Below are 18,761 nucleotides of genomic sequence, written 5' to 3'. Positions count from 1 at the left end.
AAATTATTTATAAGTAGATTGGATAATTATAACTATTAAAATAATTATTACGCAGTAATATTAGTGGCTTTTATAAAAAAAATTCAACACTTTTAATTCCGAACTACAGATTTTGTTAAATTTGAAATAAATATGGATGTTAGTGTTTGTTACAATTCGAAAATTTTAATTAAAAATTATTAACAGGTTTCTAAACACGTAATTTAAATCTGTGTAAATCGGTACTTCCTCTATCGATTTCAACGAATCTGCCTGCGCAGCGCAACAATTTTGTTCTCGACGTTGCATCACTAGTGTCGTTGCGAGAATCGAACTTCTGAGAAGCGTTTGGTTGCGACTGGATTAAAATAATTTTTAGTAATTTTTGAATCTTTTCTCGCAAATAGATCCAATAGTTGTGTTATATATCTTAGTAAATACATTACTTTATTAAAAATGGCAGACAAAAAAGGTATTTATGCATTTTAATTACATTTTTTCTTTGTTCTTGCTATTACCTCGAAGGTTGACATATGTAACGTCATGAAGCCTTGACTTACTAGTTTTTTGCAACAGGAACATAATTTACTGTCCATAAGTGTAAAGCTTAACAGGTATAAGAGTAATTTTTCTGCAGGTCAAACGTTGTAAATCAATTTCATTTACCTTGGTTGATGAGATCAATAGTTGTAAATCCAAGATGGATGACGCTCCTTGTTATTACAAGGCGGGATATTTCGATTCGTTGCGTTTAATATGTGAAAGACTAAAAACAACTATATTCGCAATTTGTGAAAGATTACACTATATCTTTAGTGTTGATTTGTGCTTTTTTTCTTTTTAATTATGGTAAAATAATTTCGCAACAATTTAAAAAAAATATTCAACAATATACTAATTTAAGAGCCTTGATAATTTTAAAGACCTTTCGAAGTCTAACATTGAATAAGGAAATTTATGCACATTTTTATTTTAAATATAGTGAAATTTTATTGGTAGATTCTCTGTTCTATGTTTAATATATTCGTAATAATTATATTTAATCATTAATTCCACTATGCAATACATAGCAATTTAAATACAAGATATGATGCTAATGAGACAGATCAAAAGTAATAGATACTTGTTGCTATTTCATTTTTTCTTTCTTACACATGCAAGTATTAATTTAACTTCATTACAAATTGTAAAATTATAAAATCAACACTTTATTTAGATATTAAATACATGTAATCATTATATTTATTTATTTCTTAACAAAGTGTAGTGTGCATTATGCACAGACTTTCACATTAAATTAATTAGACCAAAATATATACATTTTATTGGATTTATTCTATTGAAATATAGAGTAATACAGCACTTAAAATTTAGGAAACATTTTGATTTTGATTATTTTATTAAGTCAAAAAAGATTTTATTGCAAATACAATATAATATAGTTATATTGCAGTTTCTTTAAAGCATACAATGATTTAAATGCTTGTGGGTATTTTGCAAAACTTTCAACCTTATTTTCAAAATAGTTATTGCAATTAACGAAAAAATAATCAGGTGGATTGGTGTTGGGTGAACATTAAAACAAAATAACACCTTACTGAGCCATATCTTCCCCTATAAAAATTGGAGAAACATCTATATCTATGTAACGGAATCTATACAAGTTAATGAATTTTGCAAGGAAATGTTAATGTGGAAGTAAACAAAATTCAGTATTTTCATAACAGGTGTTTTTTTGCCATATTCAAATTTAAAAATTCTTTTGTTCAACATTTAGTAAATTACATCTCTTGTTGACATTGTGTTGTCTACCACTCAGTCAATTTCTCAAACCTAAGAAGAACAGGTGAAAGAATCTCCAGGAATGTGTATTTTTTTGATAACACAAAGTTAAATATTTAATGTAAATTGAAAATAGGCATTGTGTGAGCAACATTTTTTATCAAATAGCATATCAGTATTTTAAAATTTTTTTGAAGGCTAAAATATTTAACATAAAATAACAAAAAACGAAATTTAAACAAATAGATTACATTAAGAAAATAAAATTAAAGGCTGCATAAAATTTCACCCCCAGAAGAGAGATTTCTCCAGGTAGGGATGAACACATAATTCCTAAGGTGCTATCTTCTGGAAAGTCATTTACAGTGTAGTATCCCTAAGCACATACACATTCTTTTACAATTAATTTTAAATCTATCATTGGAAGTTTGAAATGGAAGAAATGTTCAGAACATTTTTGGGGATCCTGTAGTAAAAATGTATACATGCCCATAGAAAGATCTTGGTGAAGTTGAGTCTCAGTAGTATATTTGTATTGAATATAATATTGCCTTTATGATGTTACATGTGTCAAGCAGTTATTTGAATTTATTATAAGCTTCTTAGTTTACGAGAATCAATGGTCTTGTCTTACTTGGAGTTACAAGTCCAGGTGTAGACAAGAACCGGAGATAGTTGAGCGCCAGGAGGTATTAATTTTTTGTTTATTAAGGCGCCATGGTGGCAGATGCTGCTGTCCAGGAACATTTAGACATAATGATAATACGTTTCCTGCTCCCCCTCTCCCCCCGTCTGCAGGAGGCGCGTGCGCGGCGCCGTCGACCCCGTGCGGCTGTCGACTAATCGCAACCATGTAATGACAACATATAGACTTTTTCTTTCTTTTTTTAATTTTTTTTTTAATAGTTAAACAGAGACCAATATGATATGTGCGTATCGGCGTGTGGACGAACGTATGTGCAATTCTAATGTAACCATCTATGATCACTTGATTGTTGCCACATGTAAAAAATTCATTTAAATTTAACATGGTGTTTGTTATGACCCACCCACATGGAGCCTAAAATTAAGCATAAATCAGGAAATCGATTATTTTTACTAACAGTGATTTACATTATAAAATATAAAAATATACCAAAATCTAATAAGATCTAAGATTCAAAACCACACCTTCCAGATGTTAAATGGGGTTTGTTTGATAGTTTCATAATGTTTCTTTTTAAAAACTTATGTGCAGCTCATGGGTGGCACTTGTGGATTAGTGAGAGATGGCTTACTAGTGATGCATATGGCCTTAATACAAATAATTGATTTTCCACATAGCATTCAACCTGTTAAAGTAATTATTTTTAACATATTTAACCTAGTAAATGAAAAGTTGAAATAACTAAGCTGTTTGTAAAATAAACAATCAAGTTATCAAGAAATCTAAAAAATTGTCAATAGTGCATGTTCTCAGCATTGAAAAAAGAAATTAAAAATTATGATGAACGTTTTGTCTGTAAAATATCAAGCTTATCTGGCAGGACTATGCATTTGATCTGAAGCTAAATGGTTGGCTGTACAGTAGATGTTTTTGGCTTGAAATTTTTGTATAGTTTGAAGTCCTTCTGGATCGGTGAAGTGTCTGTATGGAACATGCACTTTTGTCATTTTCACTAGTTAACACTAACCGTAAAGGAATAAGTTGTGTAAGTATAATGTGACTTGCCATTTATAACAAATATTATGTTTTATAGTCATCTTGATGGCTATTTGTCGAATAGAATATATAAATTTGAAAATTGAAATCGCAAGACACAGTTAAATTTATAATATAAATACATTTTATGTGTTTCACTGTTAAGTTTATATTTTTTTTTCTATAAATATTTAGTTCACAGCTTATTTTTTTACCATTTCTTTTACACTTATTTTGATATGTAATATTGACCTGTAACTATTCTTTTTATCAAAATTAATTTGTAATGTGGTGTCAGTATTACAATCTAGCTTTTTTTATGCACCTACATTGTGGCAAAACAATTTCATTTTGTTAAGAAAAACTTGCAACAATGTATACAAGGATCTCTATTTCAGTTTTCATTGCAATAGGGATCTCATGGTTATCATTTTTGTTACAAATTTAAATTTATAATTAAGTGATAATGAAATGAATTTAAGATGTGATATATTTATACATGTAAAAAAAATAAATGAAGGTATAAAAACTAAAAAATTGTTCACATCATTGTGCTATCTAGTGCAATCTAATAACTTGAACATTTTTAGATTGTACTTATATAAGTAAACATTTGAATTAATATTTAGTCACAGTCATTCCATTATCTTTTCTTGTTAAGTATGGAATCTGTTGAAGTTTATTTACCTAAGATTGAGTGTTCTACTAACTTTAAACAGGAATGAATCAAGTATAGAAAATTAATATAACTAATTGTGTTCTAAACCTGGTTTGTTCTATAGTGCACGGAAATCAGATGTTAATTGCATCTAATAATTTAACAAAATTTTTATATTAACAATTATTATTTTTTAATATCATTGGACTGCAAGTTAAAGATTTTCGAGGCACTTAATGTACTATTTGAGGTGATGGTTAAATTTATGTAGTTTTCATTTTCAATTTGTCTTTGCAAATGGAAACTCTGGCCTTATTAGTGGTATGATAAACACGAGTTAGTTAATAAATAACTTTAATTTAGATTGCATACAGTCAATGTTGTTGAATGTCATGCAATCTGAATGTGACCTTTTTACCCTTTTTCTTTTTTTTTTCATTAGAATTTTCCTTGATAGTTAAATATTTTTTTTATCATTTTAAGGCTTTGAAATACAGGGTCATTGGTCACGTCACTTGAATAAAATTGTGAGGGTATTGACACATTTGTTAGAGTGTGTGTTATAATTAGTGTAAGAACACATGTGGATATTACTTTTTGATTTTTAAAAAAGTAAACTCCACTGTGACTCTGTCTATTGCTTGATATTCCAAGCGATAGACAAGTGCATGCACATGCTTATTTGAAGGACAGGGAAGTATGCCACTTTGTCTAACTTTACTTCATCAGTGAAATCACTATACACAATGGAAATCTTTTCAGACACTATAGTTTTAGAATCACCGGTTTAGAGAAACATTTCTTTCACATTACATGTTTCTAATTGTGCCAGTCACATCCAGACTTCTTTTACAGGGATCCTGATAATATATAGCGTTTTAAATCTTTGTACAGTTGCAATTCTCAGTTTATTGTTGTATACATGAATTAATATGACAACAACCTGCCAGTTGCAATATGGAAAGAAATAGTTTTTTTGTGTGTGCAATCGAAAAAGGAATTCCAGATTTAAATGGAGTTCTTTTTTCAGATTTTAAACAATTAAAAAGTTAGTTGTTATTAATGTTTAATGGTGAGGGGAAGCTACCAGGATTTTTGTGTTACTGATATGCTGTTTTATTGTTTTTTTTTTGCTATTATTTTTGTGCAAGTGAACTTTTGCTTTGGAATGTATTTTGTAGTTTTCATTTCATGTTTATATCTCTTCACCTATTTCTAGAAATCTGATTAATTAATAACATTGGTTGTGACTCAGGATGCTAAGGTACGCGTTTAGTTTTCGTAGTCTTTGTAGAGTGTTTTTGTTATTTTTTTGCATGTTTCTATGTCCTTCAATGCACTCATATCATAAACGTTTGTTTTTCTTTTAACTAGCTTTTTGCATAACTGCTTTTCAGTTTTTAACTGCAGAGTTTTGTGAAAACAGAGGCATATTAAAAATTGACATTGTGAAAAGAATATAACCATAAATCTTGGTACAAAGTTCTTCTAGCTAGCTTTTCATTTAGATTAAAAATATCGGTTTTTGTTCCTTGGAAAGTTGTGGGCCTATTTAATTATTTTTTTCATGGCACTTTAATGCCGTTAAGCGGTAATGCTATGGGTCAGTTAAACTAGCTGGGATGACGATGATTAAATTAATTTTTTATATATAAACAATTTTGAGTATCTGTTGATATCAATGAAAATCCATGTAGTTGTGCCCGTCTAGTGACTCCATGCAGGTTCTGTGAATTTAATAACTCTTGTAATTTCAACTATTAAGTTGTAAGTATAAAAATTAATATAGAACCTGCCTGTGAGGTTAAACACTCGTCTTCCATCTATAGACAGCCATGTATGTTCCGGATTAACCAATAAATGATCCACTTGCTGGACCAATGAATCAAACTGAATGCTATCTACACCTGGAATGCGACTGTGAATTAGACATGTAATAAATACAAACTAATGTCTTTTTTTTCAAAGGTTCCTTATCGTGTGATGATTGTTTTGTTATTTAAGATGTTGTAAGAGAGATTGCAGACGTTTCTGGCTTTTGTTGTATGATTCGGAAGTCAGGGATGGTCTGTGGTTGTTGGAGTAAGGAATGCATTGTAAATAACGTTTGGTAGGTGATCAGCACCTGCACTGTGTTGACTCGCTCTACCTGACCTACCAAATTACTGTTTGCCAACCGACGACAGTTTACTATTTTCCTTTTTATTATGTGCCGAAGGCAGTCGTCGCAATGGGTTTTTTCAAATTGAAACCACCAAATAAAACATTTTGAAAAAACTCGAGCGGTTGTAACGCGTTGTATGGGCATCGCTTGTCGTTAACACCCGATGTCAGCGAAATGTGTAGACGAGAATTATTGATGTGATATCATGCGCCTACACTGTGGGTGTGGCTTTAAAATGACAGCTGACGTTTTATAAATCGAATTAGGCAAAGATCATCGGGTCGTAGTGCCTATGTGGACATTCGTTATTTTTTTTTTAAAGCCAAACTCGCACCGCTGCGTCTAGCGTGAATGCTCGGGCTTGGGTTGCGGCGCGCTTCGGCGCGGGTTCGTCAAACCGACCGACGTATCGACATCTTACTTTTGAATATAAAAATATATTTTGACTTTCTATCGACTTTTACGAGGGTGAATAAATTAACGAAGTAATAATTTTGAAGTCACTGAATAATCTTTTGTCAATTATTCTATTTTTTTTTCGATTTCAATATATATGAAAAATAAAAAGGTACTTATATATTAACGCCATTGCAGTAATAAGTTTGATTTATTTAGTCTGTTTTTTAAACCAAGTGTACTGATTTTAAATATTGTACTATTTTATTTCTTGGAAAAATTATAAGCATAGATTGACAACACTTAAAAACTGGTGAATATGTTGATGCAGTAGCGTTTATACTTACGTACCTGAAGCATAGTCCAGTTAAATTATTACTTTGTACGAATAATAGCACAGTTAGGAGTACACGGCGCATCTATTTTGCAAATCGCCACATAGATGTTTCAGTTTGTAGTTTAAAATTGTGGCGTAATTGTGGTATAGAGTTCGCTGTGAGTACATGCCGACACGGTACGGATACGGCGCCTGAGTTATTTGTCCGGGGGGATGTTTAATAAGCGGTGAAGTAGGCCCCGGTATACGGATAACCGGGGGGAGGTTACGTTCGCGGTGGGGGAGGTCGGTATCCGATCGTGTCGGGCGCCCTCGTCAAAGTCGCGATGTCGGTGCGCGTGCGGGCCGGACGAGCGCCCGGAGACAGCCGTGTGAGTCTCCGACTTGTTGCAGTGACGCCGCCTCTTGGTGCCTACCCTCAGCCTCAGCCCCCGCAGGGGCCCTTCCTCCCAGCGCCGCCGCATCAAGCCGCACCCCAATATGGCGGTAAGTAGATGACTCACCTTTACATTTGATACATCTCTCCAATCCCTTGGTTTATAAGAAATTTTTTAATGAAATTAAACTTGTACATGCAGCCAATTTACACTTTATTGAATCTGTATTTAATTTAATACTATCAATATAGTAAGCAACCACCGACTCCGAATGTTAATCTACTAATGTATACATTACAATATTAACCATGTAAATGTAAAATCTATTAACATACATTTAACTTTAGGTTTTTGACTAATATCTCGTGTGATCCATTTGTTGGCTGCGGTGTAGCGATATATTTCGGAAAAGTACTTTATCAACAAACGAATACCAACTTTAAATAAAGACAGATTTATATTTGATATAATTTCTTGTGAAATAACTCACATTTCTAGAATGTTCGATGATTTTATAGATTTACTCGGATGATGTAATAGATTTTTGAAATCATCTGAAGACTGCAAGTTAAGGTGTGATTTTTTTAATTGGATTTATTAAAACATTTCCATTTTTATGCAATACTTTTGACCTGGTTTACACTGCAGCCAAGTGGAGTTTACGGATTCCGTTGGTTCAATTAGGCAAAGCGCAGAGGGCGCTTGGCCTGTAACCTCTTTAGACAGCTAAGCTTCGCGGTCTGTGTCTTAAATACACCTATCCCTCGATTTACACGGTACTCGTTTTACACGTTTTCGCTTTTACACTGTTTTTTGAATAAGTTTTTTTTGTTTTAATAATCGATTTTATTACCATCTCTCGTAATGTAAATATTTTTGCTTCAAACATCTAATCGGCACAAATAACTTCGATTGATGACAGTGAATTCGAACCTTCGATTCCGAAAAAAAGATTGAGAATAATTTCTTTTTTGTTCTTCTGTTTAATGGATATTGTAATTAAATATGAAAAAAAAAAACAGTTTTTCCGTAATATATTAAATATTTTTACTTGTTAATGCATTTTAATTTTATTTCTGTGTACACCTAAAATTATTGAAAAAAATCCGCAACTGTTAAATAAATAGCAAAGTCATTTTCTGCGAGTTTTTCGATTTACACGGTTTTGACTTGAAAATTTTTAATTTTCGATTTACACGTTTTCCTCAGGAACGCATCTACCGTGTAAATCGGGGGATAGGTGTACTTCACTACTCTATGGTGTATACTTTTGCTATATAGTTAGAGCCAAGGTTATTCCAAATTCAAATATTTTTCTTCCAAAATCAAAATATCTTTATTCAAGCAGGCATTTACATGGACTTTTAAATTCTTGGTTATTTTAATATAAGAAGAATACTGATGTGTTGAAAAGAGCCAGAAACTCAACAGTTGCTGTTTGTAAATGAAATTTAACAATTTTTTTTAATATGTCAACATAAGTAAGAAAAGGACCAATATTTAGCCACTTCCGCACATGCAGTGGTAGTCGTGCATAAAAAGAGCACCGCCGGCCAGCTCGCTAATAAATGCGTATGCGGCAAACAATGCGAATTACACAACTGCCACCGTCAAATAACTCAACACGTGTTTCACCCCTACACGGGGCATCTTTAGGAGTTATGTTACACCATTTAGTGCCAAACACAGAGTGTCTGTGTAGCATGGACTTCCGCAAGGTGACGCCTGATTCCATTAAATATGTCAACATATCAATTTCTTTCGAAGAGTCCGCCACATCGAGGTTGTATATCACGTAAATAGAAAGACGAAGAAACCTGACGCGATGCGACAAGTGTTTTAATCCAGTTTGCAAGATCTGTCGTGATTGCGTTATACTTGCAGACAAATCGCATTAGCGCATTCTAAGGAGCTTCTCTGAACTGTGTCAACCTCCGTGTCTCTGTTGCACTTAATCGATACGCTCCCAGCGCTGTCTTACTCCCAAACGGAAATAGTTATACATAAACATTTAAGAAAATAATACATCCTTATCCCATTTGGTTGCGAAAAGAATTATTTAAACTGTTAATATTGGAATAATTATCTGATTAGTATGACTGCTTATTTGTTTACTTTAGAGGGTTATCTCATGGGAGAAGGGTATTGCGCATTAGCCTTCAATAAATCATACAACCTATCTTAAAATTTATGGTTGTAGGAATGATAAATGTAATGCGTAAGAAAAAGTTGTTGCCTGTCGTATTCCAAAAAAATAATACATTAAAGAAACCTTACAATGATTATTTTATACATGGTGATCGGAAATAAATGTTAAAGCTACATGACAAACGATATATATATATATATATATATATATATATATATATATATATATATACGTGTGTGTGTGTGTGTAGCTTTTCCGATCATCACCAGTCGGTCTAGATAGAGTAATTAAAAGCGATTGTATTTATAAAATGTATTTTCGATTTCTTAAATCTTAGAAAGGTGTGAATCGTATACTTATATCTAATTTATAAGTTTCACTATAGATAAACTACAACATTATATGATATAGAGAAAACAAAATGATGGACAATGTGAGCTTATACCGTTTTAATTGGGCAATTAGATACTTTACAGGACTTGTAAGAGTGAGGATAACAATGTGTCGGAATTTGCAATAATGACTTGTGACACCTTGTCCTGTTTCTGCATTTAAAGGTTTAATTAAAGAGATGAACAACCCTTTGGACGCTACAATAATTATTAATTTATTTTAAACAACGTAACGTACAACGGCGAACTTAAGTCTTAGTCTTTCTCAACCAGTGAATGGTGACACGGTAGTGTTAGTAAAGACAACAGTCTGACTGAAGGAAAATGGTAAAATTTAAAGACCACAATGGTGTGACCAAGTTGAGAAGAACATCCTCTTCAAATATAGGGTGGGCCTTGGGCTGTCTTATAGAAATCATTAAAACTACACTGCTTAGGAAAGATTATTTTATTATGCAAAAATATCTTCACTCTGAAGTGTTTGAAGACTAAGACTCGAATCTAGACAGCACATTCGTTCTAGCTGGCACATCACAAGGGGGATTGCAGGATTATTTTTTTGCGTATGATATTTTAAACTATTTAATAGTCATTGGTTTATTGTACCCCCATAGAAAATCCAATGCCAGTCGCAGAAGCCATGGAATGTTCCCACGATATCAATTTTCCACCAAACATTTACAGATGCTTAAAGACTTCGGAATAATGACAGACATTTGTTGTTTTGAATACGCTTTGGTTTAGTACTTTTTAAAAGTCAAGTCATTAATATATCAAACATTTAAATACGTATTTATACATAGACTAACAAGTTCAGAATGATGGTTCTGTTGAGAAGAATCTTTAAAGAAACTAGATATTTACTCTTCTATTTGTCACATGAAAGTCAACGTGACACTAATTCAACTAAATTACCTTCTATATAATCTTTAATACAATAATGCATCTTAACGTAAGTTAATATAAGTTGGAAACTACTTCGGGGATTGTATTATAGAAACACACACACACACACATATATATATGTGTATATATATATATATACATACATACATATATATATATCTAATATAAAAAATTCTCGTGTCACGGTGTTCGAACTTGAACTCCTCCGAAACGGCTTGACCGATTTTTACCAAATTTTACATGCGTATTTAGTATGTCTGAGAATCGGCTACTATCTATTTTCCATACCCCTAAGTAATAAGGGTGGTCCACCCCTAAATTTTATTTTTAATTTTTTAGACAATTTTTTTGGTTTTTATTTTATTATGATACAGCATACAAAAATACATACAAACCTAAATTGTCACCCCTCTACGATCAACCCTTATCTTATATTTGTTAATTAAAAACTTTAATTTTTTTTGCATAAAAACGTTTGCGGGATCAGTTAGTATATATATATATATATATATATATAGTTCTAAAAACAATTAATCAACTGTCAGTATAAACTTGGTGTTATAAACTCATTTGTTCTTCGCGTATAAAAAAAGATACTCGCTTTTTTATAGAAATTATGTATGTTATAACCTATATATGAATTATGCATGCTTGTCTGGAATATCCTGTATGATGTGAAATGATTGTTTCCAGTGGCGGGCGGTGGACCGTACAGCGTGGCCTTCGGTGGAGCCGGGGCAGGCGCTGGTGGCGTGTACGCACCGCCTCCCTACGACCAGCTCCAGCACCATCAGGCCATACCGGCGCTGAGCCAGCAGCTGCCGGTGAGAACAGCAATTCTAACCAACTAATAACTAACTATACCTATATCCTCACACTGTATTGGTCCTCTAACAAGTCCTTTATATATCTTCTCTTATTCATAAGGTTCTAAATTACATAAAGAGATAAAGGTATTTATGTAAATACAACTACTGGATACTTTCTCTCTTATACTATGTACCTTTTGTATCAATATTTTATAAACTATGTATTGAACTGAACTATGTATTATATATACAAGTACTTTTAGATTGGACCAATACTCATCTATGTGTGTGGTGTGTATATATATATATATATATATATATATATATATATACACATATATATATACACATATATAGATGTATTAGGGGGACTGGAAAGTAATTTTGTTTCTGTTACCATATTAAAAAACTATATAAGTAAATACAATTACTTACTTGATACTTTCTCTCTCATACTATGTTCCTTTTTTATCAATATTTTATAAACTATGTATTGAAATGAACTATGTATTATATATACAAGGACTTTTAGATTGGACCAATACTCATCTATGTGTGTGGTATATATATATATATATATGTATTAGGGGGACTGGAAAGTAATTTTGTTTCTATCGACATATTTTACAGAAAAACCGATTGATTGTTATTATTGTGAATGCTCCGGCATTGATTTGTATACTAGATGATAAAAGATTGTTGAAAATGAAGCTGAATATATTGTTGAATAGAAATAAAAACTTGTTAACAATGCATTGTGTGAATTTAACTTAAGAAAGCGACATTACTTTCCGGTCTCCCTAAAATATTTATATATATATATATATACTCACACCAGATTCTTATCAACATCTTTATCCTTTAGAAAGTTGATAGGAATAAATTGCTGTCAAGAAATTCAAGATATTGAAGGATATTTTTTTTAATTCACAAGTTAATGTCTTTGTTGTAGAATGAAGTCTATACTATTTTATAAGATATACAAACAGTGGGCTCCCTGAGATCATGTAGGTACTAATTCAAAAGTTTAGTTTTATTTTTTGAAATATGAATTAAAGGTAAATTAACCTAGTCTTGGTCATTAGAAATTAAAAAGTTAGGAGTTCGTATATGATCTTCATGTAATTATTGTTACTGGTAACAGATGTACAGCCCGGCGGCAGCTATGTACGCCGCAGCAGCCGGCTATCCCGGGTACATTGGCTACCCTGTGCAGTACTACCCCTACTACCCAACAGCGGTTCAGCCATCCATCCAGCCGCTGCGCCCTACCATCATGATACCGGTTAGTGGAGACAGCTCGCTCTGTTCATTAATCATTTCAGCTGTTTAGGATCCCTGATAGATTTTTCAAGGTAGAAAACTAGGTAATATGCTTTTGGAAGTTCAGTCTATTCTAATATTACTAGAGCTCTATATAGAGCAGTGATTCCCAAAGTGGTCGATATCGACCCCTAGGGTTCTATGACAACCTGCAAGGGGTCTACGGCAGCGAAAAAAATTTTTTTAATGTTTCGTATATTTTACATAACAGATAAAAAAAATTATTTTGAGTAGTTTTAATTTAAATTCAATTAATAAATGTATAAATTAACATGTGTTTTCACTTTAAATTTTTAACACTAAACTTCACTACAGTTAGAAATTTACAGGAAATCAATATAGGTAAGTAGAGGGTCTACCCAACACGAAAAAACATGGCAAGGGGTATACGACACAAAAAAGTTTGGGGAACTGATATAGTGTCATAAATAAATCTCCATGAGGCATGAGGATTAGAAAGAGGAGTAGATGTTTCCACATCTATAGTTGAAACTGAACAGACATGAACCATTTTCCTCATTGATATTGTCAGGATGTTATTGGAAACTTAATGTTTTCTAGAATTTTCCGGAACATAGCTGTTTTGGAAAAAAAATCTTGTATGGTTATTTTTGGTAACTTTCAAGTTTAGAAAGTAGTAATGCTATGGGCACCACTAACTTATTTGTTGGTGCATTGTATTTACATCATTAGGCATGTACATGAAATAAAAATAAAGACAATATTGAAGAGTGACAGCCCCGACCAATATCCCCCATGGTGAACTTGAGAGACTAATCACTCCACAGAGCGTCCTCTAGAGTTATCTCAAAGCTTGCTTTAATCTCGGTGAAACATTACTTTTTATTTCTTTACTCCACAGACATTAGCTTCTGTGCATTTGTTTTTACAATTACATTTAGTACTTTTTCTTTTTTTTCACTCGCTTATCAGTATTTAGTCTCATAAATATTATTCCTTACTTAAAGGTTAAATCATTAGTGCCTTATTTGTTTTTCACGACGCTCTAATAATAAAATGTGAAACTGATGAAACAGTACTGTGTAGCAACTGGAGCCAAAGCTTTCTTGGAAGCCATCAAGCTTTGCTATCTTAAAGATATGCAAAAAAATGCGGAATTTACATAGCCACTAAGGCAACAGTGACAGTTTGGTGCTAAAAGAAGTAAACAAGAAACAGAAGAAATTGTCACGTGTTATTAAATAGAATTCTCAACTGGTTGTTAGCAGAACGGCTTCGAGGCGAGCGGCAGGTTCGAGGGGCTCGCGCAGACGCTGTTGCCGCCCGCGCCGCCCGGTGTGCCGCCGTCGCCCGCACATCTCGCCGCCCTGCAGCCGCACCAAGTGCTGTTAGTATACCCTCACTATCATGCCCATACCTATTTTCAAAACAGTCACTAAAATATACCTGACTAAATCAGATTTCTTATAATGTCTCTTGTAGCTACGCATTAATTTCTTTAAAGTTTTCACACTTACACTTGATCACCCTGTATATGATATATCTTCTTCCATTTTTGTCCAATTAGGCAGTAATTGAGATTAATTAGTTAAGTAAACCAAAAATAAATATTATACACATAGCCGTAACAGTGTGGTCAGTAAACAGGATTGTTTAGCGAGAAATCTGGTGTACTACCTCAGTGTTCACCTAAATACATGAAATAGAATGTTCTGTGATCACATTAGCAATGGTACAATATATGCCCTACACATTAATGCTTGCTTTGATGTAAGCACCACAGTGATGTCTACCTACCTAAAGAGCTTTCAGCAAAATGTACTGCTGGTGCATTATATTGATCTTTTCTATAAACTGCATTATACCTGAACATGGGATACATCTCTACTATGATTAGAGTATTTCAATATCCTGCATGTAGTAGAATATGATTTAACTACAAATAAAGATATAGATGAAGATCACAAGCTTTTAAATTAGACAATACCGGGCATTTATTTATTTCATTACTAATCAGTCTACTTTTGAAAGCACTCAGCGGAGATGCTGAATAGTTTTTGGACTATATATATATGAGTTTCATTTAGAAGACACTTATCTAAGACAAATACTGCAATGCCTAAAGATAAAGTTCCAGTTTTTAACCAGTTACTGTTAAAAGTGATATCACTTTCGGTGGGCTTTATAAGAAGGTGAACCAGGAAGCAATAGAGAAATGCTGCAAGACTGAATCAGAAATGAGATGATCTATTGAGGAACCAAGGTCACCGATGTAACTCGAAGGATTATTGCTCGTTTGAAGTGGCGGTGAGCTGATGATAACGCTCGTACAAACAAAGCAAGTAGACTCGGCATGAGTAGGCCCTCTAGTAAGTCTGTCAACCAACAAATATTGTTAAGGTCGCAGGGAGTCATTTGATGTGAGCATCGCTAGGACTGGTCATGATAGTGATCTTGGGTATGCCTGTCTTTTGGTGGGCCTTTATCAGTTGAAGAAAAGATAAATACACTTCAGATACTTTTGATGAATGTCCTTACATATGTGTATACTCATTTTGTGGGAAAAAAAAATTGTAGTCTCAATCAAGTTTCCTTTTTTTGCGATTCTAGTTTTACTTAGACAAATTATTGAACACCATAAAGGATTTATTGTGCAGATTTCTAATGACTTGAACATTGAATTTGAAATTTAGATTCCAGATGACATAGGCACACTCAAGTAAAGGTCAAAATAAATGACATAATTTATTCAAAATTTCCTTAATTTCTAAATGTTCATGTTTATTTGCAGGTGGCGTTAAACAAATATATCCCAAGAAAGCCGCACCGATGACGGCAGTCTATCCTTCACCAAATGTGTACAAGCGTGTAAACAAGATCTTGCTACAAAGAATCAAAATAGTGTCCTTTACAATTTTAAACCCCAAAATGTTTAAGGTAATTTTGACTTTGTTGTCCAGAGTTAAAATCTTATCAAAAGTTAGGAAAGAAACCTCAGAGAAAATCATTTTGTTTTGAATGAAAGGTTCTTGTTTTTTAATTGATTTATGTATGTAGGATCATTATTAGAAAACAAGTTTCTAGTAATAAGGTTTTATTCCATTGTACTTCTCATTAATAGAGAAGCCTTCACCTGGATTTGAAATTATTGATCCTTCATGCATGTGATGAAATTGATAACAGTGAATGAGTAGGTATTGTGGATATGTTCAGTACATGGTGCATGATGTCAGGTCGTCAATCGGTGTGTATACAAGCTTAGCCCGTTATAAATTTGACTGTGATGTCTCATTTACTGGTTTTAATGTTTGCCACTTTGACCCGTTTCTGATGAAGTTTAGTTGTTATAAAAATAATTCTATGTGCCTTTCCAATTTTAAACTACCCGCATTTTTATTGAAGCTATTTTCTAAATTTATATGTGTCTCATGTATATCTTCCTAGAGGAATTTAGTGTTAATTTTTTTTTGTACTTCTAGTTTTTTTTTTTTGTAAAAAATATATTTCTATATGAATGTGGATGTGTAGAGAACTATATATGTGAAGCAATATTCACAGATGCCTTGCGAGAATTATTCTTATAAGACTATTGGAGTATACAATGCATGTTTTGCATGCAAAATGTCTTGATAGACACATTGCTAGACAACAATGTATTAGCATTATACAAGGATATCTTAGTTAAATTTTAAATTCATTGTTGTCGAGTGACGTGTGTATGCTTAGTGGCAAACGTGAAGACGCAGTAAACGGGTGTGTAACGCCTTGAGCGGTTGGTAACTCGATATAGTATTATAGTGGAGCCGTGCGTTCTGCTCGTACGACTAGACTACAGTTGTTTGCTTTGTGCTAATCGCATCGCACGGAAATCGGTAACCCATGACTATATGGATATGCGGTCAGCACAAGCAAACATATTTAGTTATATAATTAAAAAAATTAAACATGAGGTTGTGCGTGACATGCGCGGGTGTGCAAGCGAATGTTTGTTCATTGTTTGATTGTTTAGATATTTTTTTTTAAATGAAAGATATGAGAATGGTTTAAATGATTCAATGTTTGTAAAAAAAAACATTTAAAACACCCACCAATATTAATATCCAATTTCATGCAAAAAACTTAAAAATCTTAGTTTATTTATATTAAAATATTTAAATGAAATATCGTGTCAAAAACATTAATATGGCAATACAGCAAAGGACAATTGAACGATGTAAAATGTCCTCATATCATATATATAAATGGATGTATAATTTCTTCAATAGCTTGGGTAATATCTCTTTGGTTAGCTAGTTGAACGGGTTAATTGAGAATCTCAGTTGTGCTTTATTATTATATTTTTGTGCCCAATTTCATGTGATATATTTTGTGGACACATGCCAAGTGATATTATTTAAAAAGAAAACATTATAAATGGTCAAAGAAAATTACGAATTGGGCAAAGTGAATCGCTTGTATTAACAGGAGTCGTCAAATCGTTTTAATCTTTAAGTATTTAAGTGTATTATTATTAATAATCTGAAATTATTTTATAACGCATGATTTAGTTTACTTTGAAAACATGTGAGGTTTGTCATGTCTCAGAATATGTCATGTGAAACCGGGTGGATAAGCAGTTGTGCGATGGAATGCCAATGTTATGTTGCACGCATGTTTGTTATAAAAATTGTTATAACAAAATATTTTTTGTTTATAATATATTCCATATAGAAACATTGAACTCAAATATCAATTGGCAATTTATTTGCCACTAATATTTCAGAAAATAAATAGTGAAATCTTATCAATATTTTCTTAAACTAACCATTTTTCAATATGGCTACTGTAGTCGTTTATCTTGTTTCGTTGAAAAAATACAACAATAGTCTTGCAATGTCAAATTGATTTTTTAAGATCTGTGGCTTTTGTGAAATATTGTCTGAATTTATTTATTTTGAATATGATTGTCGAAATAAATATGGCAACTAATATTATTCAACTCTTTAAGCAGCTTTGCTTTCCAACTGGAACATCGACTTCAAGTCATTTTGACAACTAAAAGTTGCTTTTATACCGCTAACTTTCAATCAGTGAAGATTTGTTTATGGTGCGTACCTAGTCACTATAGTATATTTCACAAAATAAAACTTAGCGAATGCGGTTTCCGTCTGAGGCGTACACAGTGACGGTGTTGCCATTTGTACACATTATTATTCATTTTTTACTAGATTATATATGTACGAAACTTTTTATTTAATCTATTACATTTTTTTGTTAATTCAATCATGTTAAAACTGGAAATGAATTAAGAGCTCTGTGAAGCTAGATTCTACCATGGAGTTATACTTTCACTTACTCTTATGTCGGTTGATTTATTGTTAAAGTAAGGTGCACAGTTTGTATGATAATGAAGCTTGAGCCATACTAAAGTTAACTTTTGAAAATATTTAATTACATATTATGCTTTCATGTATATATATATATATTTTTATTAAACAATTGAAGGAACGTAATTTAGTTTTTGAATATTATGAAATATCTATGAGAACATTCCAAATAACACTGAAGTTTTTCAAAACGACACTTGCAAGTTTAAGTTATTGGAACTGCCACTATTTCTTCTTGAAAATTTTGTTTTAATTCTGTGTTATCAGAGCGTTACCAAAGACTGCTTTTGATATGTCCCCATAAAATAAAATAGGGTGGCAAATCTGGAATTTATGGTGCCATTCAATGTCAACATTCTCCAATATGACTTTTCTTGGAAATATTTCCCCTAGAATCTTCACGGTGGCATTAGATTTGTGACAAGTGGCCCCGCCCCATCGGAACCAGGCCATGAAGATCTTGTAGCATAAGTGAACTTTA

General features: G+C 32.5%; 1 protein-coding gene across 5 annotated transcripts; it reads left to right on the top strand.

The window, feature by feature from the left end:
* Positions 1–296: 296 nt before the first annotated feature.
* On the top strand, positions 297–16,954 carry LOC137922822 (uncharacterized). 5 transcript variants are annotated; one of them, XM_068765903.1, is made up of 7 exons: positions 297–451; positions 2,560–2,614; positions 7,391–7,483; positions 11,515–11,645; positions 12,775–12,915; positions 14,183–14,301; positions 15,706–16,954. In XM_068765903.1, exons 1-7 carry the CDS (start codon positions 436–438, stop codon positions 15,745–15,747), a joined length of 597 nt encoding a protein of 198 aa, XP_068622004.1. In that variant the 5' UTR covers positions 297–435; the 3' UTR covers positions 15,748–16,954. The 5 variants fall into 5 exon arrangements, with proteins under 5 accessions (XP_068622004.1, XP_068622003.1, XP_068622007.1 ...); XM_068765902.1 differs by having other exon boundaries at positions 14,180–14,301; XM_068765906.1 differs by lacking the exon at positions 2,560–2,614 and having other exon boundaries at positions 14,180–14,301.
* The last annotated feature ends 1,807 nt before the right edge of the window (positions 16,955–18,761 follow it).

Source organism: Battus philenor, unplaced genomic scaffold (assembly GCF_028537555.1).
Source record: "Battus philenor isolate CCGP_79_NKW_IND1 unplaced genomic scaffold, ilBatPhil1.0.hap1 SCAF_20, whole genome shotgun sequence".
Taxonomy (NCBI): Eukaryota; Metazoa; Arthropoda; class Insecta; order Lepidoptera; family Papilionidae; genus Battus; species Battus philenor.
The sequence above is the reverse complement of the archived record's forward strand: the minus strand, read 5'-3'. Positions and strand labels throughout refer to the sequence as shown.

Bases quoted from the DNA above. Each gene is read 5' to 3' on its own strand.
- LOC137922822 (XM_068765902.1), top strand. The intron at 7,484-11,514 runs GTAAGTAGATGA...GATTGTTTCCAG, and splicing joins AGCCGCACCCCAATATGGCG to TGGCGGGCGGTGGACCGTAC. The intron at 14,302-15,705 runs GTTAGTATACCC...GTTTATTTGCAG, and splicing joins CTGCAGCCGCACCAAGTGCT to GTGGCGTTAAACAAATATAT.